The sequence below is a fragment of the Lepidochelys kempii genome, chromosome 14 (genome assembly GCF_965140265.1).
Source record: "Lepidochelys kempii isolate rLepKem1 chromosome 14, rLepKem1.hap2, whole genome shotgun sequence".
NCBI lineage: Eukaryota > Metazoa > Chordata > Testudines > Cheloniidae > Lepidochelys > Lepidochelys kempii.
Window position 1 is genome coordinate 36,245,357 of NC_133269.1, and position 14,130 is coordinate 36,259,486.

At 52.8% G+C, this 14,130-nt stretch overlaps 1 protein-coding gene across 1 annotated transcript in view; it reads left to right on the top strand.

Annotated features, from left to right (window-relative positions):
• LOC140897490 (uncharacterized) overlaps positions 1-14,130 on the top strand; it is a 61,951-nt gene that overhangs the window by 40,867 nt on the left and 6,954 nt on the right. The window contains 5 exon segments of the mRNA XM_073310219.1: positions 3,369-3,640; positions 7,685-8,010; positions 11,576-11,663; positions 12,213-12,339; positions 13,234-13,350. Coding sequence (XP_073166320.1) covers positions 3,369-3,640; positions 7,685-8,010; positions 11,576-11,663; positions 12,213-12,339; positions 13,234-13,350 — 930 coding nt within the window.

The following is a 14,130-nucleotide window of genomic DNA, read 5'->3' on the forward strand; positions in this document are numbered from 1 at the left end:
GTGCCCTTGGTTTAAATGTCATTTCATTGTCCTCACTCCATTTACATTGGAGACAGGTTCCACCAAGTGGAAGAACCACATTCCTTTGTTTAGGGCGAGGGTGACATAAGCCTTGCCCGACAAACACATTTTCAAAACAATTTCCAGCCTGTGTTTCTAATTCTTTGTGTATGGCCCATATGTATCTCATGCAAGCATATGACTGATCAGTGAGTTATTAGTTTCCAATGACACCTTTTTAGACACAGAGTATGGCACCAGTGAGTTGGGTTTGTCAAGCCAGCTGAAACTGACTTCCAGCTCCCAGGGAGCCCCTGGCCGTCTGGCATTGGGATGCTCTCAGGGTCAGAGCGGTACACTAGTCCTTGGGGAACAGCTCACTGGGGATTTTCGTAGGTATCCAGTGATAGGTGGCACAGTGCCCACTCAAGATTGCCCGCGGCCTGGCCCCCATTTTGGGAGAGGGGGCATCAGGCCAAATCTGATTGCTGTTGACACCTGGTGGGGGCCAGGGCCAAACTGGAGTGAGTTGTGCTGCAACCACCATGCACCAGGGCACAAGTGGGCAAAGCACCAGTCCCTGAACCAGACCAGCTGGAGTTTGCTGGTGATGTGCAGGTGTGTGAGAGGGAGCTGCAGTCAGTGCCCACATGGGGGAGCCAGTTGGGAGAAGGGCAAAGGCAATCCCTGGTGGATGGGGACGGGGGGGGGCACACAAGGGGGTTTGGCCTAGAACCAGGGATGGGTTAATTCAGCCCGACAAACGCTTCCAGGAACCTGGTGACAAAGCACTGACAGCTCCATGAGCCAAGTGAGGGGAGCAGAGCTTGTGGCTGCAGCCCAGGGCTGGTAGCTAGTGAGTCTGGGGTGCAGACAAGACACCAGCTCTGACCAACTGCTCACTGTGCCCGTCTGTTACCAGAGCAAATCACACACAGAGTGTCCCCCGTGTGTCCCTGGGTACTGGGACTCTCTAGAGCAATCCCAAGTCTGCACAGAAACCCCCCTTTTCCGCGATCTGGGCGCCTCCTGTCTGTCCTCCCACGGGTACTTTGGCCTCTGTGCACGATGCCCCCTTAATGCGGGGAGAAGCTGCCCGCGCCCAGGCTGGTGGGGTCCCCAGGGGGCAGGATCTGGGGCAGGCGGCTGCAGATCGGTGGGTTGATCGCTAGGACCCAGGAGCGGCTGGGGGGCGGCTCTGGGGGGAGGATCGCGGGGCTCAGGCCCGGCCCCAGGAAGTGACTTGCAGCCGCTGCGGGGACTCTGGCTCCCGGCGAGATCCCCGCGCCCCGGCGGCTGGTGCTGGGAGCCCGGAGCCCGGGCTGCAGCCGGGAGAGGGGAACCTCCAGCCGGGCCCTGCCCGCTGCTCCCCGGGAGCCTCTCCCAGGGCAGAGCCCCCAGCCCGGCCAGGGCCCCTTCCCGGCCCGGCCCCTGCCCCGGGGGGCCCCGCTCGGAGGGAAGGTAAGAGAGACCCGCCGCCCCCGGCACCCCCGGGCTGCTCCCCGCGGAGCCGGCTGCGATTCCCTGCCCCGGGCCCGGGAAAGCTGCCGCAGCCCCCGGTGTGCGCGGGGCGGGGGGAGCCCGGCCGGGCGGGGCTGGGGCTGGGGCAGACACACGGGGGGTGCCGCCGTCCGCTGCCCCCACCATCTGCTGCTTTGCAGCTGGTGCAGGGGCTCGTGTGAAGGGTGCCGCTCACTCACCTCTCCTGCATGGGAGGCCAAGGGGTCTCTGCTGGCCGTAGGGGGAAGGGGGGCAAAGGAGTCAAATGTGGGGGAGAGAATCCGTGCAGGGGCAAACTGATGTGCAGGAGGGTCAAAGCGCTGGAGGTAGGGGAAGGAGATGGGGAAATCAGAGACCGGGGTAGGAACCAGGGTTAAGAATGTGGCTAAGGCCCGGCCAGACAGTATCAGTGGGGAAACCCCAGGGTGTAGAGGGGTTAAAAGCGACAGCCATGGGGATGAGCAATCTGCAGTGGTTGCAGAAAAGGATGTTGAGGTATAAAGGGGCTCCCCTCCCCCTTGGGGGATGCTACACCTCAGCACCCGCTCCCAGGGCTGGGTTCTCACACAGTTGCATCCCAGAGGCATGGAGCTGCTCAAGGAGACCTGATTCTGCACATTTCACATACCCCCTCCCCTCCCAAAGTTTTAGTGTTTAAAATAATCCCGGATCAGTCGCTAGCTCTGCATGATGCCTCATAGGTGCAGGAAGGTGCCTGGTCTGCCTAGGGATCCATGAATGGGAACCCTTCTGCTGGCGTCTAAGTGGGCTGGGATGTAGGAGACCCAGGTTCAATGCCCCCCTCAAGCAGAGGGGGAAAGGAGGTTTGAACAGGGGTCTCCCACATCCCAGGTGAGCACTGAAAGATAGAAGGGGAGTACCAGAACCACTACCTCTGGCTGTTTCGGGTGGTATTCGGCTCCTGCCTAGCTCAAGGAACAGTTGAGGGGCTTGAGCCACCTGACTCCAGGAGCTGGGCTCCCATCCGTGGAGCGCTAGGCAGGGCTAGGTGCCTTCCTGCCACTGAGAGTTAGGCGCCAAAGTCTGTGAGAGCCGAGGCAGGTCTTAGGTCAGCATCTCCCATGGGCAGGCTGAGGTGGCTCCTCGCCTTTGTGGATCTCATTCTCCGGCACCTGCCTCTCCGCAGAGTCAGTATAGGGAGCCTAGACACCTAACTCAGCTTTGTGGATCACAGGATTGTTCTTGCTAGGGACCTAAAAGATAGTCCTTGCAACGCTCAGCATCCCGATGGTGCCATCCCATTGTGAGTCCAGCCCTCCCCACCAGCCCCCCGGCCTTTTCCTCACTGCTAAAAAGTGTTATTTTAGTTTTTATTGTTTAGGGTTTGTTTGTTTTTTACCATGGGGTAACTAAAGTACAGGATTATTTTGAGGTAAAAATACAGTCAGGAGAGAGCGCTTGAGTTTTAGCAGTGAGGAAAAGGGCTGAGAAAATGTCTCTGAAATAAGATCAGAACGCAGGGAGATCCCCTGTATTTTCTCTGTTCCCTCCTGGACCACAGTGCACTTTGTTTACACCCACCCGCGTGTGCCGAAGTACAGCAGTGCAAATGTTGTGTCGGAAACTTGTTCAGGGCGTGTGTGACGAAGGGGGATAAGTCGGTAAAAGGGACAGTGGTAGATTTTCTGCCTAATAGCTTGCACTTAAAAGGTGTTTGTAAGTATTTTAAATACTGTTTATAGGGTTTGGCGGCATACTCAGTGTTTTGTATGCATTCAGTGTTTGTTTACTATTGAAACCGTGCAGCCTGATCTACACATGGGCTGCACCTGAACCCTGCATTTGAGGAGTCTAGCCCTCAGCCCTCTCCCTGCTGCCCGAGGCCTTCCCCTCTTTGCCTGCCGGAGCCCTGAGCCCCCTACTGCAGCTGGAGGAGCCCTGGCCTGCCCACCCCAGCCTCGCTGAGTCATGGGCTGCCAGCTGGCCCGAATCCCGGCCTGCCGTCTGGCCCAAGCACCAGCCTGCCCGCCTCAGCTGCCCCAAGCTTCAGCCCACCAGCCGGCCCGAGCCCCAGCATGCCTGCCTCAGCCAGCCTGAGTTCTGGGCCACCGGGCACAGCACCGCAAAGCCCCTGCTGGCTTTGGGGAAGAACCAGAGCAAGGGCGAGAGGAGGAGCAATGTGGGTGGGGCTACGGGGGAAGAGCGGGACATAGGACCAGGGCCTTGGGGCGACGCATGGGCAGGGCCACAGCCTAGCTGGGGAGGTTTAGCCTCCCCAGGCCTATTCTACCCGCTGCCCAACGATCTACAGTGGAAAGAGACTAATAAAGAAATAACACCACCTTCGTTCAGGGATTTACATACAAAGCCCTGAGGTTTAGCTCTGTACAATGCTTTTCTGGATTACTGAGACAGCTTTCTTCGTGCCCAAATTTAAAATTGTGATTTCACAGTGGTAGCAAATTGTGACAGACATGCCCCCCTCCATCACAAGTTCCTACCTCTGGACCAGAGGCTGGGGAAAGGAAGCAGACTTCCTTTCCCGTCCATCATTCTTTGCTGTTCTGGGACCAGGAGATGCAGAAAAGTAGAGGATGAGGAAAGGTGAGAGAGAGCCGATTGTGAGGGGAATACACCCCCCCTCCATCCCAGCTTGCGACCCCTCCACCAGAGCTTGGGGAAAGGCAGAGGCAGCAAAATTGTGAAAGGGCAGCAAAAGAGAACAGCTAGGTGTCAGTAGCTGCTACCCAGTAGCAAATTGTACCGGCCAGGAAAGGGGCGGCAGAGATCCCTGCAGGAGTGGACATGAGGGCCCCTTGATCGGTTATTCTTAGGAGCTGATGAACCCACCAAGCCTGGTGGCCTAGCACAGCTCCATGACCCGAGTTAGGGAAGCTCAGGCCCAGGGCTGGTAGCCAGCGAGTGTGGTGTGGAGACAAGAGACCGTCCCTGGCCAACAGCTCCCTGTGCCAATTACTTCCCCGAGTGAATCACACCGGGAGTCAGTGTCACTGAGAAAGATGTCCCCTGCAGCTCCAGCCTCTGGGTAGCCTCTCTAGGACCCCATCTCCCCCCCGTCTCTGTATTGTGGACTCTCTGGAATCATCCTGAGTCTTGATAGAAATCCTCCTTCTCCTGCCTCCCAGGGACTGGTACGTCTCCTTTCTGTCCTCCCATTGACGTGGTGGCTGCTTTGTACGATGACCCCTTAATGCTGAGAGAAGCTGCCTGCGCCCAGGGGACATGGGGTCCCTGAGGGGCAGGGTGGCGACAATGCAATAGGTTTATCGCTGGGACCTAGAAAAAGCTGGTGTGGGAGTGACCACCGGGTCCCGGCATCAGAATCTGTGCAGTAAGGGCTTGTCTACACTGCAAAATTAGGGCGACTTAATTTAGGTTGACATACAGTCACCCTTGTAGTTGAGTGGGCTGTTGGGGTCCACACTGCCCTCCTTCTGCTGGTGGAGCGCATCCTCACCAGGAGCATTTGCACCAACTGATGTGGGACACTGACATCCGGATGTGGAGCACTGACAGCTGCACAGGGCTCACAGCTGGAGCCCCCCCCCCCCCCCCCCCCGCCTCTGGGGTGAGAGCCCAAGCTGTGAGCCCAGGGCTCAATTTCACAGCAGAGAGCCTACCAGGAATGAAATTGACATCCTGGCTCAGAGCAGCAGAGGGCTCACAGCTGGAGCTGTAGGCTCTCTGCTGTGAAATTGAGCCCAGTGGGTGGTGGGGTGGCTCACAGCTTCTGCTGTCACCCTGAGGTGAGGGGTGGTGGCTCCAGGTGTGAGCCTGTCGCCTGGCTGACAGTTGGGTGGGGAGGTGCTAGCTGTGAGCCCAGCCCCTGGCTGAATTTCACAGCAGGGAGCCTACCAGCTGTGAAATTGACATTCTTGTCAATTTCATGGCTCCAGCTGTGAGCTGTGGCTGCAGAGGGGAGAGAATAGCAGGCCTGAAACTGACAAGCAGCAGCACTGTGGTGGAGACACTGACATAATTAGGTCGAGGTTCTCTGTAGTGTAGACCAGGCTTTTTTGTTGCTGACCGCTGTGGGATCCACGCTTCTTGCAAGATCCAGAGCCCCAGCAGCTGCTGCTGGCAACCCCAGAGTCCTGGCTGCAGATGGGAGAGGTTAATATAGAGAGAGTAACATTCCTGCTATTCCCCAAGAGACTTATCAGTCCAGACACCCCAGCCTGCCCAAGACATCGCTTAAGGGGAAACCTGACCTCTGCTCCCAGGGATGGCACCACTTGGAGGGAAGGTAAGAGAGACCCTCCCATCTGTCCCCCCAGGGAGCGGTGCCCCCCCGCCGTCACACCCAGGCTGCAGCAGGAGGGTTTGGCCCCAGACTGCTCCCAGCATAGTGGGCTGCGATTCCCTGCCCTGTGCCCAGGAAAGCTGCCGCCAGCTCCGTGTGTGCGCTGGGGTCTGAGACAACCACACGTGGGGGGACAAAGGGGGGTGGGAGCCCCAAGATGTGTGAAGAGGGTGTGTGCAAGAGGGGATTTACAGATGAACAGGGATGTGTGATGAGTGCAGAGGCTGAAGGGCGATGCAGGGGGCAGGGGCAGGGGGGGCACTGCATGGAGGATGAAACAACGCAGGGGGATCACTGTATGGGGGAGAATTGTGGAGCCCACAGGACACAGGGCTGGAATAGAGGGAAATCTGGGTGGTGGGAACTAGTGAAGGAAAAGGGATGCGGGGAGAGGGGACTGGGGAGGCCGGAGGGGGAATGGGAGAGCAATTGGAGGCTGGCTGGGGAAGGGAGAGACAGAGGCAGTGAAAAGGAAGAGAGGTGGTGAGAGAGACAATGGCAGCTTCCCTGTGCTATGGATTCAGATCTCACCCACACCGGTGTCAGACCAGACTCACGGCTGGCTTTGGCAGGGGGTGAGTGCGGATGGGCCAGTGAGATCAGCATCTACCTGCCTGTCCCTGGGGGCTGCAGGGGGAGTCCGGGGCAGCTCGTTCATTAGGTGTTGCCATCAGACTAGAGGGCTCTGGTTATTGCTGAGGGAGAAGAGGAGGCTGGTATCTGGAGAAGTTGCTCTCTCTTGCCCCAGAGTGCAGGACAAGAGGCAATGGGATCAAACTACAGCATAAGCGATTTACAATAAATCTCGGGAAAAATCTCAGGAGGACAATGGAACAGATGCCTCGGGGGGTCGTGGAAGCTCCTTCACTGGAGGATTTCCAAAGGAGGCTGGATAGCCCTCTGCCTTGGGTGGCTTAGACACAACAAATCCTGCATCTTGGCATGGGTTAGAGTAGATGATCCTTGTGGTTCCCCTGACCCTATGGGTCTGTGATTCTAATCCGTATTGAATTAAGTGTAAGCATTTTGGGAGTCCCTTGTATTGACAATGCTACTGCTTGTGGGCTGCTGTACGGTTGTATGGGTATCCTTTGGGGGGAAGACGGGACTGATGCCATCTCTGGGAGATATTAGGGATTTCAAAGGCCTTTTGGGAACAGTATGAGTGCGATGGATTTCCTTGGGCCACGTCTGCACTTACAAACTGGGAGCTGCACAGGTGTGCCGCTCTGAGACCGCTCGTGTGGCCACGTTACGCCGACAGGAGAGAGCTCTCCCGTCTACACAATAAAACCAGCTCAGTGAGCGGCAGTTGCTGTGTCAGGGGGAGAGCTTTCTTCACCCCCCTGAGCGACAGAAGTTTTGCCTGCATAAGTGCTCGTGTAGACATGGCCTAGGGAAGACTTGGTCTCCACGCATGAGAGGCGATCGCTGGGACGGGGCCCAGCGGGTGCCCTGGCTGGACCACTGAGCAGAAATACAGGAGCAGTTGCCATGAACTGTGCCCAGCTCTGATGCTGGGGGGGTTTGGAAGTGTTGGTGGGTGGAGCGTGCTGGGAGGGGCCGGGTCTGTGTTGTAAGGCCTGGGCTACAGTGAGCAATCAGATCCATCTACTGCTTCACTCAGGGCAAGGCAAAGTTTTGAGCCCCGAGCGCCATAGTTAAGTTGACCTGAGCCCCATTGTGGACGCAGCTTGACAGACGGGAGAATTCTTCCCCTGAACGAGCTACTGCGGATTGGAGAGGTGGGATTATCTGATGGACAAACCTCTGCCGCTGCTGTAGGAGCGTCCACGCTACGGGGCTGTAGCCGTGTTCCTGCCGCACAGTAGCTGTGCTGCTGTAGCCCTGGTAGTGTGGACGTAGCCTGAGGGTATTCCCCAGCCTGGCAGAGTCTAGAGCAGTCGTTTCACAACAGCCTCCTGGGCAAAGAGGGGGGAGGGGGCAAAGCAGTGCCCAACGGATCCAGGGGAGGGCTTCAGTCCCCGTCCCCAGCTTCAGCTGCGGGGCTCCAGGGGAGGACTTAATCCCCCTCACCCCATTCAGCCTTGGGGCTCTGGCTCCAGGCCCTCTACCCCAGCTTCAGCTGTGGGGCTCTGGGCTTCAGCCGCCCCACATCCCCCAGTTCCAGCCAGGGGGCTCTGGCTCTGGGCTTCGGCTCAGGGTGGTGTGGCTTCATCAGGGCCGACCTTACTGGCAGCCGTGGTCAAGAGGCAAGCAGCAGGGTGAGAGGCTGCAGAAGGGAATTTGGGGGGAAGCAGTGGGGCCCAGGGGGTGATGGGGAGCCCAGGGGGCAGTGGAGGGCTGGGAGAGGCAGTGGTGGTCAGGGGAGATCCGTGTGGGGCAGAGGGAGGCAGTGGAGGCCAGAGGGTATGGGGTTGGGGGGCACGCCAGGGGAGGCAGCGAGGGCCAGGAGCACCAAAATACAACTGTATGTTAGCAAGACACAAGAAGTTATTCTTCCACTCTATTCTGCACTGATTAAGTCTCAACTGGAGTATTGTGTCCAGTTCTGGGTGCCACATTTCAGGAAAGATGTGGACATATTGGAGAAAGTCCAGAGAAGAACAACAAAAATTACTAAAGGTGTAGAAAATATGACCTGTGAGGGAAGATTGAAAAAATTGGGTTTGTTTAGTCTGGAAATGAGAAGACGGAGAGGGGACATAACAGTTTTCAAGTATATAAAAGTTGATTAGAAACAGGAGGGAGAAAAATTGTTGTTCTTAACTGACAAGAAGCAATGGGTTTAAATTGCAGCAAGGGAGGTTTAGGTTGGACATTAGGAAAAACTTCCTAACTGTCAGGGTGGTGAAGCCCTGGAATAAATTGCCTAGGGAGGTTGTGGAATCTCCATCATTGGAGACTTTTAAGAGCAGGTTAGACAAACACCTGTCAGGGATGTTCTAGATAATACTCAGTCCTGTCATGAGGGCAGGGGACTGGACTAGATGACCTCTCAGGGTCCCTTCCAGTCCTATGATTATTTTTTCTAGTTAATGTGGGGCGGGGCGGAGGGGTGGAGAAGAACCCTACATAAATAAATTACAAGGATTTGGACAGGGATATGTGCATATTTATTAGGGCTGTCAAGTTATTAAAAAAAATTTGCAATTAATTGCACTGTTAAACAAAACTAGAATACCATTTATTTAAATATTTTTGGATATTTTCTACATTTTCAAATATAGTAATTTCAATTACAACAATACAAAGCGTACAGTGCTCTATATTTATTTTTATTACAAATATTTGCACTGTAAAATACAAAAGAAATAGTATTTTTCAGATCTAGTACAAGTACTGTACAGCAATCTCTTTATCATGAAAGTTGAACTTACAAATGTAGAATTAAGTACCAAAAAAATGCATTCAAAAACAAAACAATGTAAAACTTTAGAGCCTACAAGTCCACTCAGTCCTACTTCTTGTTCAGCCAAATCGCTCGAACAAGTTTGTTTAGATTTGCAGGAGATAATACTGCCCAGTTCTTGTTTACAATGTCACCTGACAGTGAGAACAGGTGTTCACATGGCACTGGTGTAGCCGGCATCACAAGATATTTACATGCCAGATGCACTAAAGATTCATATGTCCCTTCGTGCTTCAACCATCATTCCAGAAGACATGTGTCAATGCTGATGACGGGTTCTGCTCCATAACAATAGAAAGCAGTGCTGACAGATGCACGTTCTTTTTCATCATCTGAGTCAGATGCCACCAGCAGAAGGCTGATTTCCTTTTTTGGTGGTTCGGGTTGTGTAGTTTCCACGTGGGAGTGTTGCTCTTTTAAGATTTATGAAAACATGCGCCACACCTCATCCCTCTCAGATTTTGGAAGGCACTTCAGATTCTTAAACCTTGGGTCGAGTGCTGTAGCTATCTTTAGAGATCTCATATTGGTACCTTCTTTGCGTTTTGTCAAATCTGCAGCAAAAGTGTTCTTAAAATGAACAACATGTGCTGAGTCATCATCTGAGACTGCTATAACATGGAATATATGGCAGAATGCGGATAAAATAGGGTCAGATACATACAATTCTCCCCCAAGGAGTTCAGTCACAAATTTCATTAACGTATGTTTTTTTTTTTAAAATGAGCGTCATCAGCATGGAAGCATGTCCTCTGGAATGGTGGCCGAAGCATGAGGGGCATACAAATGTTTAGCATATCTGGCACATAAATACCTTGCAATACCAGCTACAAAACTGCCATGTGAACATCTGTTCTCACTTTCAGGTGACATTGTAAATAAGAAGAGGGCAGCATTATCTCCCATAAATGTAAACAAACTGGTTTATCTTAGCGATTGGCTGAACAAAAAGTAGGACTGAGTGGACTTGTAGGCTCTAAAGTTTTGCATTGTTTTGTTTTTGAGTGCAATTATTTAACAAACAAAAAACCCCTACATTTGTAAGGTGTACTTTCACAATAGAGAGATTTCACTACAGTACTTGTATGAGGTGAATTGAAAGATACGGTTACTTTTCTTGATCATTTTTACAGTGCAAATATTTGTAATAAAAATATAAAGTGAGCATTGTACACTTTGTATTCTGTGTTGTAATTAATATAGTTGAAAATGTAGAAAAACATCCAAAAATATTTCATAAATTTAAATTGGTATTCTATTGGATATATAGAACAAATGGATATAAACTGGCCACCAGGAAGTTTAGACTAGAAATTAGACGAAGGTTTCTAACCATCAGAGGAGTGAAGTTTTGGAATAGCCTTCCAAGGGAAGCAGTGGGGGCAAAAGATCTATCTGGCTTTAAGATTAAACTCGATAAGTTTATGGAGGAGATGGTATGATGGGATAACATGGTTTTGGTAATTAAATATTCATGGTAAATAGGCCCAATGGCCTGTGATGGGATATTAGATGGGGTGGGATCCGAGTTACCAGGGAAAGAATTTTCTGTAGTATCTGGCTGATGAATCTTGCCCATATGCTCAGGGTTTAGCTGATCGCCATATTTGGGGTCAGGAAGGAATTTTCCTTCAGGGCAGATTGGAAGAGGCCCTGGAGGTTTTTCGCCTTCCTCTGTAGCATGGGGCACGGGTCACTTGCTGGAGGATTCTCTGCTCCTTGAAGTCTTTAAACTACGATTTGAGGACTTCAATAGCACAGATATAGGCATGAGGTTTTTTGCAGGAGTGGTGGGTGAAATTCTGTGGCCTGCGTTGTGCAGGAGGTCAGACTAGATGATCATAATGGTCCCTTCTGACCTAAATATCTATGAATCTATTGTTTAACAGTGCAATTAACTGATTAGTCACAATTAATTTTTTTTAATTGCAATTAATTTGAGTTAACTGCAATTAATTGACAGCCCTAATATTTGTTTGTTTTTTCTAAAGTTAACTAAGTATTTTGGGAAAATTTTTCAGAGTGGCCACGAGCAAGATTTGGTGGCTGCACTCTAAGGCCACCAAACAATCTGTTGTGAGAACCCCCTGGTCTAGAGCAGTGGCTCTCAAACTTTTTTACTGGTGACCCCTTCCACATAGCAAGCCTCTGAGTGCAACCCCCCCTTATAAATTAAAAACACTTTTTTGTATATTTAACACCATTATAAATGCTTGAAGCAAAGTAGAGTTTGGGGTGGAGGCTGACAGCTCACAACCCCCCATGTAATAACCTGGTGACCCCATGAGGGGTCCCAACCCCCATTTTGAGAACCCCTGGTTTAGAGCATCTGTCTGCAGGAAGAGAGCCTGCGGAGGCAATCAAAGTCTGAAATGGACTCAAGCCCCTCCTGAAACCTTCCCCCATCGCCCCGACAGGCTGAGGAATCACGTCCACGTTTTGCTCCAGATCGTCCCGTCTTCCAGGGGACAGGGAAGGGAAATGGCTGTGATGGAGCCAGCTCAGGTAGGGGATTTTCAGAGAGCTGCAAGGGGGGGTTGCTGTAGAAGGGGAGGGGCAGGAAAGACACACAGTGAGGCGGGGGGGGGGCGAGGATGTGATAAACCTGCTGGGAAATGTTCAACCTAGGCCTGATTCTCTGAACAGGCCCATGGTCAGGGGGGAGCATTCCCCCATTTCTGAACCAGGAAACACCCCCCTGGGCAGGGCTGGGAAAAGTGACCAGACTCCCAGTGCTGGAGCCTGACCCCACTGGCCAGAGGCTGCTGTGAAATATGAAGGGAAGCTGTCGGGATTCCTGACCCTGTCCCCGGCTCAGAGCTCTGCTTCCTGTATCTGCCTCTGGCTAGCAGGCGTGTGGGAAATGAGAAGACCCTGCTCTGCTCCGTGTGCTGGGGGGGACAAGCAGCTCTCACCTTTTCCCATTCCCTGAAGCCTACTGGCTGCTCTGAGCAGGGTGGGGGTGGGATTCTGCTTTTCTGGGCCTCCTCCCTTGTGACTAGTGGGATTGTGGCTGGGGCAGCAGGTGCTGAATGGGGACTCTTGTTGTTTCAGATGCCGGTGACCTTCGAGGAGGTGGCTGTGTATTTCACCCAGGGGCAGGGGGCTCTGCTGGACCCTGGTCAGAGAGCCCTCTACAGGGACGTCATGCAGGAGAACTACGAGATGGTGATCTCACTGGGTAAGGGATTCCTGTCCCCTCAACCATTAAAAGCCGTGGGGTCTGCATGTCTGAATCTGTTCAGTTCTTCCCCTCTAATCTAACTGATCAGGGAATGGACCCCAGAGTCTACACATGCATATTTCTTGGTCAAAATATAGTCAAGATCCAGACTCAAGAAAATAAATATAAGTAAATTCAAAGATTTTGGGGTCCATTCAAAAATGTCCAGCAGTCCAGATTTAGCCCACAGTCTGCCTGTTGACTACAACTGCCATACCCCCTCCAATGGAATCATAAACCTGCTGATTCATCCCCATCCCTCCAGCTTTCTAAGGAGCAGAAGCAGCGTATGGCCCTGTCTGTATTATTTCTCACTAATTTATAGTGTTGGTGTAGCCCCGTTAGTCCCAGGATGGACAGACACAAGGTGGGGGAGGCACTACCTTTGACTGGACCAACTTTGGTTAGTGAAAGACACATGCTTTCAAGAAAAAGACCCAAGAAAAGACATTACATCACCCTCCTGGTGTCTCTTTACACTCTCCGTCCCTGTGATCCTCCATTCCTGAGACTAGCTCCAGCCATGGGGAGGGTTCTGGAGGTTTAGAACTAGGCAGGGGTTTGTGTCTACATCAGCAAGTCCCCCAGAGTGCACAGATCCTGGAAACCCCCAGCGATGCTGTGACAGCTCTTCCCCCCACAGACATTTGCCTCTCCCGGGGGGGCCCAGTGGCCTTGTCTACATTTGTTCAGATTCCACATCCGCATAGTTAGAGTGACCATGTTCCCGTCCTTTGGGATTCCACAATCCCCCAGCTCAGCATGGGGCAGATTGAACTCAGGGAATGTTCTTTGTGACAGATACTGTCAATACTTGAGATACACACTCATCTTCCTGATTCCCCTTCCCAGCAGGATTTCCTGTTCCCAAACCAGAGCTGATCACCCAGCTGGAAAGAGGGGAAGAGCCGTGGGTCCCTGATCTCCAGGGATCCGCGGAATGGGAGGTCCACAGAGGCACCCGCTCAGGTGAGGAATCAGTGACACAAACAGAAACCATCTGGCGAGTGAATGAAAAAGCTGGGACACCCAAAGCTGTGCTATTAGCAAGCTCCCCGGGTTGTGTTTCACCCCACCCAGTCAGGCTGTAGCCCTCTGGTATCGTTTCATCATGGTGGATATCACCTATGGCTTCCCAACCATCCTTTAGTGTTACCCGCACACTCTATGGCCCTCACCTTTACCCTGTTCCTAGGACTCAAGGCATAGCGCAATTCATTTAGGCCCCCTGCCCTGTTCCTAGGGGTCAGGGCATAATCTTCTGTGTGCTTACAGGACCTTTTACCAGTGAAAGAGCCTTACACAGTAATATCCTTAACCTCTATTTATTTACACGGTTACCAAGACAGAATACACACAGTATGCATACAATGCTCACCACTCCCAATAAGGCAGATGAGCTTTTCCTGGTGGCCAGTCAGGATTGGTTTGCCTGGGGACTCCAGCTTCTGCATGATAGAATCAGCAGGGGGTTGAAGTCTGGCAGCTCTGATCTTGGGCGATTCCCAGGCTGCACCTCTGTAGCCCCAGTACCTGCTTTGGCCTTTAGCAAGGCCTTAGCCTGGGGATTTGCCAGGCTTGAGCTGAGCTGAGCTGAGCTGAGCTGAGCTGAGCTGAGCTGAGCTGAGGCAGCCAGGTCCGGTCCTGCTCTGCTCTCAGGCAGCCAGGTCCTTCTCTCTCCACAGCTAGAGAGAGACTCCTCTGGCTCTTGGCCCCACAGCCCTTTTATCAGGGCAAGCTGGGCCCTGA